This window comes from Mobula hypostoma, chromosome 7 (assembly GCF_963921235.1).
Source record: "Mobula hypostoma chromosome 7, sMobHyp1.1, whole genome shotgun sequence".
In the NCBI taxonomy this organism is placed as follows: domain Eukaryota; kingdom Metazoa; phylum Chordata; class Chondrichthyes; order Myliobatiformes; family Myliobatidae; genus Mobula; species Mobula hypostoma.
The window spans coordinates 171476503-171493187 of NC_086103.1; the positions used below are offsets into that span (position 1 = coordinate 171476503).

The window sequence follows — 16685 nt, forward strand, 5'->3', positions numbered from 1 at the left end:
TTGTAAGCAAAATGGGACAGCAGAAACCTGATTGGTCGAGGACTAACCAATAAGGAAGGATGGACGATGAGGGTATGCATACCACTGGGCTAAATGTTCCTAGGCATCGTACCTGATGAAGATGGCAGAGTCTGTCATCGAAATATCAGCCGGAATTCTGAGACAAGTTTTTTTGCCTTAGGCACATATATATAGGAAGCGTGCCCAAGATTTCTGCACAACACTGTAGTAACTTTATGTATTGCACTTGTACTGCTGCCACCAAAAATAAAAACAAATTTCATGACGTATGTGAGTGATGATAAACCTGATTCTGATATCGTTCTCTACTCTGGACTGAGAGTGGGAAGCGGGCAGGGACAGAGGAATCATGGTTGGGCAAAGGGGAAACGAGAGGGGAGGGAGCGGGAAACACCAGTGAGACATTCTGTAATGATCCATGAACCAGCTGCTTGGAATCAAATGACCTGGCCTGGTGCCACAGGGCTGGGTGTGTCTGCACCCGCGCCACTCTCCCTGCCCCTGTAACTCCTTTTCTGCCACCTGTTCTATACACATCCCATGGCACTCCACCCTTTCCATTCCCAAGATCCTTTGCTCTTCCAGACTTGGTCTCCACTCCATGTTGGCGAATACAGTACTGTGCAAAAGTCTTAGTCACCCTAGCTATATATATATATATATATATATATATATATATATATGTGCCAAAGACTTTTGCACAGTACTGTAACTAATAGACAGCCAGGGGTTTGGTGAATGATTATTAAAGGTGGGGGGAAGGGAAGGTGAAGCTAGGTGGGTGGGAAAGGTCAAGGGCTGGAGAAGAAGGAAACTGATAAGAGAGGAGAGTGGACTTTAGAAGAAGGGAAGGAGGAGCAGACCCAGGGGGTAGTGATAGGCAGGTGAGAAGAAGTAGAAGATCAGAATGGGGAATAGAGGAAGGTGGGGCTTTTTATCTGAAGGAGAAATATATGTTCATGCCATCAGGTTGGAGGCTACCCAGATGGAATATAAGGTCTTCTTCCTCGTCCCTGAGGGTGGCACAGGAGGAGGCCATGGATCGATATGTCAGCTAACATTTCAAGTTGAGGCCTTAATCAGGACGCTCAACATTTTAGGAGTGGGTTCTTCCTCTGCGACATCAGATTTCTGAATGGTCCATGAACCCGTGAGTACCACCTCACAATTTCACTCTCCTTTTGCACTATTTATAGATTAATATATTCTCATTGTAATTTATATAATTTTTTTAATGTATTACACTGTATTGCAGCCATCGATCAACACATTTCAGTGCATATCTCAATGATAATAGGCAGGAGAGATGGAATGCACCCTTGTGTTCTGAAGGAAATAACTGTGGAGATTGCGGAGGCATTAGCGATGATCTTTCAAAAGTCAATAGATTCTGGCATGGTTCCAGAGGACTGTAAGATTGCAAACGTCACTCTGCTATTTAAGAAGGGGGCAAGGAAGCAAAAAGGAAATTATAGACCTGTTCGCTTGACATCGGTGGCTAGGAAGTTATTGGAGTCGATTGTCAAGGATGAGGTTACAGAGTACCTGGAGGCATATGACAAGATAGGCAGAACTCAGCATAGTTTCCTTAAAGGAAAATCATGCCTGACAAACCTATTACAATTTTTTGAGGAAATTACAAGTAGGCTAGATAAGGGAGATGCAGTGGATGTTGTGTATTTGGATTTTCAGAAGGCATTTGACAAGGTGCCACACATGAGGCTGCTTAACAAGATAAGAGCCCATGGAATTACAGGAAAGTTACATACGTGGATAGAGCGTTGCCTGATTGGCAGGAAACAGAGAGTGGGAATAAAGGGATCCCATTCTGGTTGGCTGCAGGTTACCAGTGGTTTTCCACAGGGGTCCGTGTTGGGGTTGCTTCTTTTTACGTTGTACATCAACGATTTGGATTATGGAATAGATGGTTTTGTGGCTAAGTTTGCTGATGATACAAAGGTAGATGGAGGGGCCAGCAGTGCTGAGGAAACAGAGAGTCTGCAGAGGCTTGGATAGATTGGGAGAATGGGCAAAGAACTGGCAAATGAAATACAATTTAGAAAGTGTATGGTTATGCACTTTGGTAGAAGAAATAAACAGGCAGAGTATTATTTAAATGGGGAAAGAATTCAAAGTTCTGAGATGCAACGGGACTTGGGAGTCCTTGTGTAGGATACCCTTAAGGTTAACCTCCAGGTTGAGTTGGTGGTGAAGAAGGCGAATACAATGTTGTCATTCATTTCTAGAGGAATAGAGTATAGGAGCAGGGATGTGATGTTGAGGCTCTATAAGGCACTGGTGAGACCTCACTTGGAGTACTGTGGGCAGTTTTGGGCTTCTTATGTAAGAAAGGATGTGCTGACGTTGGAGAGGGTTCAGAAAAGATTCACTAGAATGATTCTGGGAATGAGAGGGTTAACGTATGAGGAACATTTGACCGCTCTTGGACTGTACTCCTTGGAGTTTAGAAGACTGAGGGGGGACCTCATAGAAACATTTTGAATGTTGAAGGGCATGGACAGAGTGGATGTGGCAAAGTTGTTTCCCATGGTGGGGGAGTCTAGTACGAGAGAACATGACTTAAGGACTGAAGGGCGCCCATTCAGAACAGAGATGTGAAGAAATTTTTTTAGCCAGAGGGTGGTGAAACTGTGGAATTTGTTGCCACGGGCGGCAGTGGAGGTCAAGTCATTGGGTGTACTTAAGGCAGAGATTGATAGGTATCTGAGTAGCCAGGGCATCAAAGGTTATGGTGAGAAGACGGGGGAGTGGGTCTAAATGGGAGAATGGATCAGCTCATGATTAAATGGCAGAGCAGACTCGATGGGCCGAATGGCCGACTTCTGCTCCTTTATCTTATGGTCTTATAATGGATCTGATTCTGATTCTGATTCTTGCGATCCTATGCATCGGAACTTTCATACCTGCATGTGATGCAACCAGTCAGAATGTTTTTGAACAAAATCCATATTTTTCTAGGGGGTGCAAGAACGGAGAAAGCTGGGGATGTGTGCCCATCACTTATGGAGTGCATCAGAGACAAAGAAGAAAGGTACAAAGTGATGAGTTCTGTGGAAAGACCAGGCTGTTCCCATTGGTGCACAGATCAAGTACTGGGAGTCACACTTACACACTAAAATAGAAAAGATTTAAGAAAAATACCATAAACACAAGAGATTCTGCAGATGGTAAACATTCACAAAATGCTGGAGGAGTTCGGCAAGTCAGGCAGTATCTTTGAAGAAGAATAGACAGTTTTGGGCTGACACTCTTTGTCAATCCTGACTGATGAAGCACTGAAGACCAGAGCTGATGAAGACTCAGCCCAGAATGTCTACTGTTTATTTCTCTCCATTGATGCTGCTTGACCTGCTGAGTTCCTCCTGCATTTTTTCTGTGTTTCTTTAAGAAAAAAGATTTATTTGTGGAACGTATGGTTGGAAGCTGGAACGCATTGCCTGCAGATGTAGGGAGAATAGTTTTCACTGGGGCCTTCAACACAGTAAAGGAAAGTTTGCAAGCTTGCAGAGAAAGAGGATGCTGGAGAGTGTGTAATGAATTCTGCTCTGGCAGAGAGCCAGCATACACAATGGCATCTTTCTGTCCTCTATCCATTCTGGGATTGGGGCTGGTTACAATACCTGAAGGGACAAGCTGAGCAAGTTGTTCTTGTGGATGACTTTCTGTGTCTCCTGAACTCTGTTGCCCAACATCAATGCATTAGGTTTGCAACATTTCCTCGTTCTGACTGAAGATTTGAAATATTAACTCCGGTCCTCTCTGTCTGACCTTCTGAACATCCCAAACATTTGTTTTAAATCATTATATAAAAGACTGGTCTCCTCAGACACTCACAACATTTGAACTCCCTATTCAATGGAACAGCATAAACGCAAGAAATTCTGCAGATGCTGGAAATCTATAGGAATGGACACTAACTGCTCCAGAGGAACTTCAATAGGTCAGGCAGTATCTATGGAGAGAAATATACTTTATACTTTATTATCGCCAAATAATTGATACTAGAACGTACAATCATCACAGCGATATTTGATTCTGCGCTTCCCGCAGAATTCAGTCAACCTTTCAGGGCAAGTCCCTTCCTGGGGCTGGGAAGAAGGGGGAAAGAGTCAGATAAGAAGGTGGGGAAAGGTCAGGAATACTAGCTGGCAGGTGATAGATGAATCTACGTGAGCGGAAAGGTGGTTGGAATGTGGGGGTGGGGGGGGGTGGATGGCGAATGAGGTGAGAAGCTGGGAGGTGAGAGTTGGAAGACGTCCATCAAATAGTTTTGCGGGTGTGTGATCCCAGGAACCATTCTGCAGTCTCAAATTTTACAACTAAGTACACCTCAGTCTGATACGCAGGCTTCTTGGCGATATGAGTCTTACAAATTACAATGTTTAGCGGCGCCAGCGGGTGTACGGGTCTAACTCTCCCGTTGAAACATTTTTTTACCTGCTGATACTCGTTATTTACCTTGCACTGGGTGGTTATGTGGTGTGTCACTGGGGTGACTGTTTCTTAGAATTTCAGGTCCCGCCTCTTTTTTTACCTGCAGATTTGACTCGTCGTGTTCCGAGTTCCAAACGCTCACCACTACCCAGCTCGCCGTGTCAGAGAGTTCCCTTTGGAAGTAGCGCAGTTTTGTTTACCTTATCGGCATAGCCTCTGGCGTTAGGGTCGTCCCATTTCTGCCCTAGTATCAAACCGGCTTCCCCCGGGTTCTGTCGCTGGAAAAAGCTGATTTTCTCTCAAATCCACGACGTATTGTACGGATCGAAGACCCATCAGTCAATCGCTATCTGCTTTAAAATGTAAGTAACTCACAGCTCTGATAACGAGCCTAATGAAGGCGAGTAGTTACTCCTGCTTTGGATAACTTTATCATTTCGTCTCGTGGAAGTCTGTCATTCAGTCTTCCTGTTCTGCGAGTTGTATCCCTCTTGTTAATAATTCTACCGTAAGAATTAACGAATATCACCATTTCCCTTATAAAACGGACGCAAAGACCTGCAGGGACCGGAATCTGGAGCAACGCACGATAGAGTGGAGGAACTAAACGAACCGGACGATTCACTTGAATAGTTTGACCATTTGATTCCATGGATGCTGTGGTGTCCAGCATCTTCTGTATTTTGTCATGGACATAAATATTTCAATAGCATTTCTCGTTTTGATATCGGCATCGGAAAAATAACAATATCGTCTTTTTATATATTGTTCTGAACACCCAGTTTTTATACTGATCCCTTTGTTATGTGTGATATTACTGCTGATACTTGAATTTATAGGATTTTTCCAAAAGAGAAATTCAGACTGGTATCATTGTGTGTCACAGTGAGCACTGGCAACAACTGAACCCAGGTGCAGAGGAACGACAGGTCCCCATTGAAACTCAAACAAGAGTTCACACATAGGAATTGGTACAGTCCCATTCTTGAAACACCAGGATTCTGCAATAAATTCTTCTTCTTCTCCTCCTCCTTCTCTTCCTCCTTCTCCTTCTCCTCCTCAGTTGGCAAACAGCTTTAAGGTGCAGTACTGCCACCTTTTGAAGTGGAGCGCTAGTCAGGTATCTAAATCCTATGGATTTAGACGTATCAAACTCTATGAAAAAAGCATGTATTTTGCACTATATATTATATTTAAAGCAATAAGACAGGAGCAGAATTAGGCTATTTTGGCCCATGGAGTCTGCTCTGCCATTTTTCCTCTCAGTCTCCATCTCCTGCCTTCTCCCCGTATCCCTTCATGCCCTGAATAGCCACTTAATACAATTTTTCCCCAACACTCTTTTCTACAGCTGCTCATTTGCCAGTGTTTAGTACCTTTGTTGCTTTGTCCCTCAGCTCCGAATTTTTTCAAACAACCAACTCTGCTCTCAATCACGTAGAATCTTTGCCATACTTATATCTCCCTGTTAACTTCTTTAGATTGTTAGTCAATGCTATTGGACTCAATGCATTTATTTCACTCCCTTGCTTAAGCATTAATTTAATTTAATTTTAACTCCTCTCCCATCACCTTCCCTCCAGTTGATTATTGTTCTCTGTCATCAATATCATTTTCTCCTTGATTTCCAGTTTTCCTGCTGGCCCAATATCCAGCTAAGAACTTATACTGCAGTTTGAGTAATAGGACTGGATGTTACAATCCCTAAAGTTTCTGCACTGCACTTGACTTGAGTGGAAGTAGTTCTTAAAGACGACCACCAGATGATTTTACTACCATTACGTCACATCTTCAGTTGTGTACCTCGACATCACTGGGTGTTTTGGCCTTTTATCACAAGACACCCTCAGCAGAGGTAGGCCCACCACAGGCTGATCAGACCTGGGTGTGTGTCACATGGTTAGTCTCTAGATGGTCACTTGGCAGCCCAGACAGCATCCTTTCTTTTCAGCCACAGCCAGTGACTGCTCATTTTGGCAGCATTAACAAGTGCTTTGATTGCCTTCCTATGGGCCTGCCCTCTGACTCCTACTTCCCTCAACAGCCTTGCAGTGGAACTGGCTACAAAGTCTCTGCACCCCACCTCAACTGGGTGCTCTTTTACATTCCAGCCTCGCTCCTCTGCTTCAACCACAAGGTTGGCATATCACAGCCTTTTCCATTCGTAAGCCTCATCCACAGCATCCTCCCATGGGACCGTCAGCTCAATGATAAAGACGCGCCGACAGGAATTGGACCAAAGTACCAGGTCAAAAGATAACTCCTGTGGGAATGACATTCGTAATAGTAAAACACAATAACCAATGAGCCACATTAGGCCTGCATGTGATAAAAACGGGAGGGCTTGATAGATGAAGGAGAGTCGGGGGATGTTGTTTACTTGGATTTTTAGAAAGCCTTTTGTTATGTTTTGCGACTCCAATGTCGTCAAGAGGGGTGTCCTCTTTTGTAAATTGCCCAGCTATTATATTTTCCAAAGGTAAACAAGACAATCCATCAGCATTTCCAAGATTCGTCTTGAATTCGATCTTGTAATTAAGTTCTCCAAGAAGCACAGCCCGTCTCTGCATTTGTGTGACTGCTGTTACTGAAACGCCTTTCGGGGGATTTAAAACGAACACTAGTGGCTGATGAGTAGTAATGAAGGTAAAATCTCTCCCATATGAGTACTGGTTGAAATGTTTTACACCCCAAACCAGACTCAAGACCTCTCTGTAAGTTTGTGCAGAATTTTTCTCTACAGCCGTAAGGGAACATAATGTCAAGACTATGAGGCATTCACTTCCATCACTCTTAATATGTGACATACCTGCACCTGTACCATAAGGTGAGGCATCACAGGCAAATTTCAAATGGTTGATCTGGATCATAATGTGTGAGTGCATTGTCTAACGTTACCATTTCTTTTACCCTTTGGAAAGCTACCTCACACTGTTTTGTCCATTGTCATTTCTTTCTGATCTATAGTAATGAGTTCAAGGGGTGGAGCACAGTAGCCAGATTTGACAGGAACCTGTTATAGTAATTGATAAATCCTAAAAAGAACCACAATCGTGGCAACACACATCAAAGTTGCTGGTGAACGCAGCAGGCCAGGCAGCATCTATAGGAAGAGGCGCAGTCGACGTTTCAGGCCGAGACCCTTCGTCAGGACTAACTGAAGGAAGAGTGAGTAAGGGATTTGAAAGCTGGAGGGGGAGGGGGAGATGCAAAATGATAGGAGAAGACAGGAGGGGGAGGGATAGAGCCGAGAGCTGGACAGGTGATAGGCAAAAGGGGATACGAGAGGATCATGGGACAGGAGGTCCGGGAAGAAAGACAGGGCGGGGGGGGTGACCCAGAGGATGGGCAAGAGGTATATTCAGAGGGACAGAGGGAGGAAAAGGAGAGTGAGAGAAAGAATGTGTGCATAAAAATGAGTAACAGCTGGGGTACGAGGGGGAGGTGGGGCCTAGCGGAATCATGGCATATGCTTTGGCTTTGTGGCATCCACTACTTCTTGAACTTTCTCTGCACACTTGTGTAACCCCTGTACATCAATAGAATGACCACAGTTAAGTGACGCTTGGTTTAAAGAATTCACAATTGTTGCTCTGTTCTTTGATCCTAAAATCTTCTAATCTTTTTAACAATGTCTTGAGATTTTGAAGATTTTCTTTGTCATCATTTTCAGTAACAAACATGCTATCCGGGTAACACTAAGTGCCTGGGCACCCTTGCAGCTCCTGGTTCATAGCTATCTGCCAGAGTGCAGGTGCAGAAGCTACTTCAAAAATAAGCCTGTTATAATGATAAAGCCCTTTATGAATATTGAGAAGCACTTTGGACTCTTCTTTCATGTCCATCTGTAGGTGGGCCTCAGCAAAGTCCGCTCTGCTAATGTTTTTCCCTCCAGAAAGTTTTGTAAATTTATACTCTATACTGGCCAGAGGGTATTGATCTACTTCCCCACTAACTTTAAAATTCCTACAGATCCTGACAGATCCATTCTTCTTGGCTACTGAGTCCACTGACATTGTACATGGGTTTTATTCAAACTTGGAAAGAATTCCTTCAGCCTCCATGCGATCTAGGTCACTGGCTACTTTATCATGGCTGCTATAAGGAACCAGATGGGCTTTGTAAAACATGGGTGTGGAATTTTTATTTAACGCTACTTTACCCTTGATATGTTTAAGTTTCCCAATGCAATCTTTGAACACTGCTGTGGCATTATCCAGTACCTTTCTTAATTCCACGTCGATGGATCTCCAACCAACTCTCAGCCACTCACACTCCCACAATGCTGCCTCTCCTGTTTTTTCCACATACAAGCCCAAAGTGGCTTGTTGTTTGTTGTATTACACTTTTACAAATGTCATTCCCACAGGAATTATATTTTCTCCAGTATAATTACTTATTTGGATATCTGTACGCTCCAGTTCAGTATCTTTGAAATGCCGTTCAAACTCATTTTGTGGAATGACTGAAACAGCTGAGTCAGTGTCCAATTTCATTTTAGTTAATTTGTCATTCATTTCTGGTGTAAGCCATATTGCTTGTCTCTGGTTAGATTTCACATTGTAAATCTCAAGGGTACCCAGTCCCCCATCACTTTTTCATCAACAGCCCTCAGATTAGTGTACTTTTTGAAACTGCAACTTGAGTTTTTATCTTTTTCATCTTCCTTGTGCAGTCCATTTACTTTTGTCTGCCTGACATGTTCACCCTATGCGTCCTACTTTGTTGCATTTCTGCAAGTTTCACCTTTAAGCCCACATTGGTCTGGTGTTTGTGAGCTCCTGACACAAAATTGACACCATCTGTTCAACCAGGCTGGTTTCTTTTTAGACATAATTTTTTCGCATATTCTTTCATTCCTGATTGTAACTCACTTGCATCTCTGTCTGCTGTTTCCATTGGTAAAGCTATTTTAACTGTTCTTTTAAATATGAGTTGTGCTTCAGTTAGGAGCCATTTTTGAATGCTTTCTTGTAAGATTCCACAAATTAAACAATCTCTCAGTAATTCATTAAGCCAATCACTAAACTGACAATACCCAGATGATCTTTTCAATTCAGCCATGTAGGCTGAAATGGACTCTCCATTCTTTTGAGTCCACTTATGAAACCTAAAACATTCTGCAATCAATAATGGCTTTGGTTCTAAATGTTTTTGCATTATTTTCACAATATCATCAAAGCTCATTTCAACTGGCTTGATTGGAGCAGTCAAACTTTTAAACAAACTGTATGCTCTTCCACCAAGTTTAAAGAAGACCATCAAACACCCAATTTCTCTCTCTGCACATTGAGTGTTCGATTGTTTTCATTTTGTATGGGATCTTTTGGGTTTCCTTGTTTTGTAGTTGCCTGTAAGGAGATGAATCTCAAGGTTGTAGAATATATGTATACAAACTTTGATAATAAATGTACTTAGAGCTTTAAACTTCAAACTCAGCAAAAGTAGCACTCACTTTTTAATTGCTATTTCATTTGCTTTAAAACACTGTTCAATTCATTCAGTACACAATCTTCAGTATCCTCTTGCATAATCGAACACATCTATTTTTCTGATGCAACCAGCCATTTCTGCTTTTTTATATTCAAGTATTTTATTACCGGGTACTCACTGTTTATGAACCCATGAATTTGTCCATTTTCTGCCTTCTATTTTAAACTCAACTAGTTCTCTCTTTCCCTTCTGAAGAGGAAGTGCTGTGCTTCTTTTTTTTAAACTTGAACGTCATGCTGTGCTTCAACGGGTAGGTAGTCATCTCTTGTTCATTTTAAAAGTTACTCATCACCACTGTTATGTCTTATAACTCCAAAAGATAAAACTAATTGAAAGAGAAGCTTGGAGCTGTGAGATTCATGCCTTCGTTTCGCTTTTACTTTTAGTGAGGTACACATGTATGATATGGTGATATAATGATGTATGTCATTAACATACTTTTACATATCACCTATAATGCATTATATAAGCAACAAAGAATGCTCAATAAAACAACATATTTACATTTTTACTGAACTATTAAAGGCACAACACTTTTGACGTTGCTGCACATGAGGTTGCTAAACAAGTTAGCAGCTTATGGTTTTATCGGAAAGATGCTAGCATGGACAGAATATTGCTGACTAGCAAGAGGCAAAGAGTGGGATTGAAAGGTAGGCTGCCGGTGACTAGTGGCATTTGGCAAGGGTCAGTGATGGATCCACTTCTTCCATATCGTACATTAATGGTCAGGGTGATGGAATCAATAGCTTTGTAGCCAATACATAGAAAGGTGGAGGAGCAGGTAGCGTTGAGGAAGGCAGGATAATGGGGTTCAGAGGGACAATAATCAGTCATAATCAAATGGTAGAGCAAACTAGATGGGCTGAATGGCCTAATTCTGCTCCTATGTTTTACGATCTTATGAAAGTTAATGTGGCCAGCTCGCTAGCACTGGGTCAGAAAGAAATGGGCATGAAGGGGTGAGAGACACTGATAGGGGATTCATTGGTTAGAGGATTAGATAGCACACTCTGCGGATGAGAATGAGACTCTCGGATGGTGTGGTGCCTCCATGATGGTTTTTTGGATCAATTCTATGGCATTCTAATCCATGCTAAGGGGGATGGTGTGCAGTTTGAGTTCATTGGACCAATAGCATAGGCAGAAAGGATGATGAGGTCCTGAAAAGTAAGTTAGGTGCTAAGCTGAAAGACAGAATTTCCAGGGCAGTGATCTCAGGATTGCTACCCGCGCCACATGCTAGTGGGCGAGAAATAAGATGATGTTGCAGTTTAACATGGGGGGTGTGAGGAAGGGCCACAGATACTTGGATCATTGGGCTGTCTCCAGGAAGAGCTGTACAAATGACACAGTTTGCACCTGAGCTGGAGGGGGACCCAAAGCTTACAGGAATGATTACTGGGACAGCTCAGAGGGGTTTAAGCTAGAACTGTGGTGGGATGGGAACCACAGTGGCCGGACACAAGCGGAATAGCAGTGGGAAAAGCTTCCATCTTTGCCTATAAGCAAAGATGAAAGCTGTAAGGCTGAGCATAGTGAGACTAATGATCTGAGTTGCAACCATTTCAGAGCAAGGTGTATTTTTGTATGTCAGCCTATGGCTACTCTACTACCAAGATAAGACCACTCTCAGTACGAAGGAGCCACTCCTCATATTCTGTCTAGGTAGCCTCCCACCTGACAACATGAAGTTCGATTTCTTTAACTTCCAGTTATATTTCCTCCCTTCCCTTTTTCCTTCTTCCATTCCCTATTCTGGCTCCCCTCAGCTTCCCTGCCACCCATGGTCCACTCTCGTCCCCTATTGGATTCCTTCTTCAGCCCTTCTCCACCTATCACCTCCCAGCTTCTCACTTTACCTCCCCTCCCCTGCCCGCCTTCCTTCCCCCTCACATGACTTCACCTATCACCTCCTAGCTTGTACAACTTCCCCTCCCACTCGCCTTTTAATCCTGGCTTCTTCCTTCCTTTCTAATCCTGATGAAGGGACTTGGCCTGAAACATCGACTTTATAGAGGCTTTCCAATGATGCTGCCCGAACTACCAAGTTACTCCAGCATTTTGTGTATGCTATTTTGATAAGACAGATGAACTTGGAGCATGGCTCCATATGGAATTAAGATATCGCAGCTAACAGTAATTTCACTACCATCGTTTGTCTTGTGTGTATTCATATCAGCACACAGCAATTGCAATCAGAGTCAGAATCATCCGACAAGGAAACAAGCCCTTCAGCTCAATTTGTTCGTGCCAAATCAGAGTTCAAAGTATCTTTATTATCAAAATATGTATACATTATACCATCTTAAGATTCATCTCCTTTCAGGCATCCACGAAACAAAGAAACCCAAAATAACGCATTAAAAGAAAGAAGACCATCAAACACCCAATGTGCAGAGAAAAAAAGCAAATCATGTAAACAATAAAAATAAGCAACTAGCACTTAGAATGAACGTGAGTCCACGGACGTGAAGCCTGAACCAGCCAGAGTAGGCCACAGCCTCGGCCTCTGTTCAGCACAGAGCCGAGTAAATGTCACGGAGCAGCAAGCAGAACCAGGCCAGCCCTGGCCTCTGGTCCCAACACTCAGCCATTTCAAACTGGCCCAACATTTGAATCATCTAAACATTGGGCTGATCCTCGTATTAGGACTCGGGCCCTGACACTTCAATACGCTCTGGGCCTCGACTCTTCCTTTTCTCTGCTCGCCGCAAATCTGTCTCATCTTCACTCACCTCCACTTCGCCTCATACCTGCTCACTTCAACCCTCGACTCTTTCACACCTCTGCTACTTCTCCATTGTTTACAGTGATCATTTACAATTAATTTTACCAGAAAACTGTTATTAATAAAGTATTTCTTTGTCGTCTTTGTTTTGCTTACTGCCGATAAGTAGCTGCTCGGCTTCACCAGTGCTACTGTAAACTGGGAGATCCCATTTGCTCACATTTGAACCATACTCCTTTAAACAATTCCAATCCATGTGCCTGTCCAAATGTGTTTTAAGTGTTGCTACTGTGCCTGCCCCATTGACTACATCTGGTAGCTCACTCCATATACATGCCAAACTCTGTGTGGAAGAAGTTGCCCCTCAAGTCTCTCTCCTCTCTTGCAAAATCTATGCTCTATAGTTCTTTATTCTCCAACCTTGGAAAAAAGACTTTGTACGTGACCCTCTTGGTTTTTTTTGCATCTGTTATGAGATCATCTCTCGGTCTTCTATGCTCTGAGGAATAAAGTTCTAGACTGTTCAAACTCTCCCTATGACCCTTACGTTTAAGAGTTTAAGAGTCGCGATGTAATGATGCAGCTCTATAAAACTCTGGTTAGGCCACACTTGGAGTACTGTGTCCAGTTCTGGTCGCCTCACTATAGGAAGGACGTGGAAGCATTAGCAAAGGTACGGAGGAGATTTACCAGGATGCTGCCTGGTTTAGAGAGTATGCATTATGATCAGAGATGAAGGGAGCTAGGGCTTTACTCTTTGGAGAGAAGGAGGATGAGAGGAGACATGATAGAGGTATACAAGATAATAAGAGGAATAGATAGAGTGGATAGCCAGTGCCTCTCCCCCAGGGCACCACTGCTCAATACAAGAGGACATGGCTTTAAGGTAAAGGATGGGAAGTTCAAGGGGGATATTAGAGGAAGGTTTTTTACTCAGAGAGTGGTTGGTGTGTGGAATGCTCTGCCTGAGTCAGTGGTGGAGGCAGATATACTCGTGAAGTTTAAGAGACTACTAGACAGGTATATGGAGGAATTTAAGGTAGGGGGTTGTATGGGAGGCAGGGTTTGAGGGTCAGCACAACATTGTGGGCCCAAGGGCCTATAATGTGCTGTACTATTCTATGTTCTATGTTTGGGAGAATTGTAAAGATAAGATAGACAAATGTATAAGCGTTAGATTGTATATTACAAATATAATATCAAGAATACTTGGTCTTAGGATGAGCTTCCAACCATATGTTAAAGCCATCGTTAGATGCAAAAGTCACACCCATTAAAGACCAAAAAGAGTAAAGCTAGATGGCAAACCTTCAAAGGTTAAAGCAAGAAAAAAAATGACAAGGTGTTCTATTTTATATATTTATTCTCCTTAGTTTGTGGTGGCGCCATCGTTCTACATGAATTTGAAGACTCAATCACCATGTCTCTCATCTTCCCTTCCCTTCAATTGGTCATGATTTGGATGATCACCATGAACGGGTCTCCTTCTGCCTCAGTAGAAGAAGTGGGTGAGTGATTGCAGCTCATAAATGTCAGATGATCCAGAGTTAATATCTGTAATCCACTCTGTCCCCCTTCTGAAAGATGGCATCAATATTCCTTTTCATAAGTAGTTAATCCTGTGAAAGGTTTGTGCAGAAAAACAGTGATTTCCAAAATGCACCATTCCCTGTATAATAAAAGTGAAATGTATAAGCCATTGCAGTTTGCAAAGCTGAAGTAAATGCTTTGCATGAATGATGCAGCAAAATTATCTTGTCACCCACAAAATAACTGTTACCATTTGTAACGATGAAGTCTCTATGTTTGAAGTTAAATCTTACAGGGTTGTTCTGCTCTGCAAACAGAATTAAGAGAAAGAATTCTTCCTTTAACATACTTAATAAGTATTCTATCATTTACTAGAATTGTTTTATTTTAATTTTATATATTAAGTTTAAAAGGATAATGACTGAATCAACATAGAAATAATTAGCTTAGCTTTATTTTGTCATATACACGTTGAAACATAGAGTGAAATGCATCAGTTGAGTTAACAACCAACGAAGTCTGAGAAAATACTGTGGGGCAGCCTGTAGTGTGGCCATATTTCCGGTACAAACACAGCATGCCTGTAACCTACTAGCCCTAGCCTATCCAGGGCCTCCTCTACTGTCAAGATGAAGCCACACTCAGATTGGAGGAACAACACCTTATATTCCGTCTGGGTAGCCTCCAACCTGATGGCATGAACATTGACTTCTCTAACTTCCGCTAATGCCCACCTCCCCCTCGTACCCATCCATTATTTATTTATTTATATACACATTCTTTTTCTCTCTCTCTCCTTTTTCTCCCTCTGTCCCTCTCACTATACCCCTTACTCATCCTCTGGGCTTCCCCCTCCCTCTTTTCTTTCTCCCCAGGCCTCCAGTCCCATGATCCTCTCATATCCCTTTTGCCTATCACCTGTCCAGCTCTTGGCTCCATCCCTCCCCCTCCTGTCTTCTCCTATCATTTCGGATCTCCCCCTCCCCCTCCCACTTTCAAATCTCTTACTAGCTCTTCCTTCAGTTAGTCTTGATGAAGGGTCTCGGCCTGAAACGTCTATTGCACCTCTTCCTAGAGATGCTGCCTGGCCTGCTGCGTTCACCAGCAACTTTTATGTTTGTCGCTTGAAATTCCAGCATCTGCAGATTTCCTCGTGTTTGAGCCCTAGCCTGAATGTCTTTGAAATGTGGCAGGAAACCAGAACACCCAGAGGAAACCTATACAGTGCAGAATCCTTCCAGACATTGGTGGGAATTGAAACCTGCTCTTACTGCTGGCATTATAAAGCATTGCACTAACCACTACACTGTGGTTATTGCGTGCAGTTTTGGTCCCCTAATCTGAGGAAAGACATCTTTGCCATAGAGGGAGTACAAAGAAGGTTCACCAGATTGATTCCTGGGATGGCAGGACTTTCATATGAAGAAAGACTGGATGAACTGGGCTTGTACTCGTTGGAATTTAGAAGATTGAGGGGGGATCTGATTGAAACGTATAAGATCCTAAAGGGATTGGACAGGCTAGATGCAGGAAGATTGTTCCCGATGTTGGGGAGGTCCAGAACGAGGGGTCACAGTTTGAGGAAAGAGGGGAAGCCTTTTAGGACCGAGATTAGGAAAAACTTCTTCACAGAGAGTGGTGAATCTGTGGAATTCTCTGCCACAGCAAACTGTTAAGGCCAGTTCATTGGCTATGTTTAAGAGGGAGTTAGATATGGCCCTTGTGGCTACGGGGGTCAGGGGGTATGGAGGGAAGGCTGGGGCGGGGTTCTGAGTTGGATGATCAGCCATGATCATAATAAATGGCGGTGCAGGCTCGAAGGGACGAATGGCCTACTCCTGCACCTATTTTCTATGTTTCTATGTTTCTACTACCTTGCCACCCTACAATGTAAGAAATACAGGTACAGGAATGGGCCCTTCAATCCTTGGAGACTATTTTGCCATTCGATATGATCATTGCTCAATACCATATTTCTCCTTCTCCACTCCTGATGCCTTTGGTATCTAGACATTTATCCTCTTAACTATGTATATTCACCGACTTTGCCTCTACAGCTTTCTGTGATAATGAAATCCAAGCATTCACTACCCTCAGTTCCTAAACGTTCATTTTTTTTTTATTTTAATAATTTTTAATGACGTAGTGTGGAGTAAGCCCTTTCGGCCCTTCAGACTGTGTCGCCCAGCGGAGTCCCAGATTAAACTTAGCCTAATCACGGGACAATTTACAATGACCAGCTAATCTACCAACCAGTATGCCTTTGGACTGTGGGAGGAAACCGGAGCACCCGGAGAAAACTAGCGTGGTCACGGGGAGAACGTACAAACTCGTTACAGGCAGCGGCTGGAATTGCATTGAGGTCACTGCCACTGTAAAGCATTGTGCTAACCAGTACACTACCGTGCCACCTCACCTTCTTACCGCCTTCCACCTGATCACCCAATTAGATTTC

At 43.1% G+C, this 16685-nt stretch overlaps 1 protein-coding gene across 2 annotated transcripts in view; it reads left to right on the top strand.

Annotated features, from left to right (window-relative positions):
- The first annotated feature begins 4588 nt into the window (after positions 1–4588).
- The window catches only part of LOC134349089 (interleukin-5 receptor subunit alpha-like), a 74584-nt gene continuing 62487 nt past the window's right edge, over positions 4589–16685 (top strand). For both annotated transcript variants that reach the window (XM_063052944.1, XM_063052945.1), the window contains exons 1-2: positions 4589–4838; positions 14074–14208. In XM_063052944.1, coding sequence (XP_062909014.1) covers positions 14121–14208 — 88 coding nt within the window. In that variant the 5' untranslated portion in view covers positions 4589–4838; positions 14074–14120. The remainder of the gene's footprint in view (positions 4839–14073; positions 14209–16685) is intronic.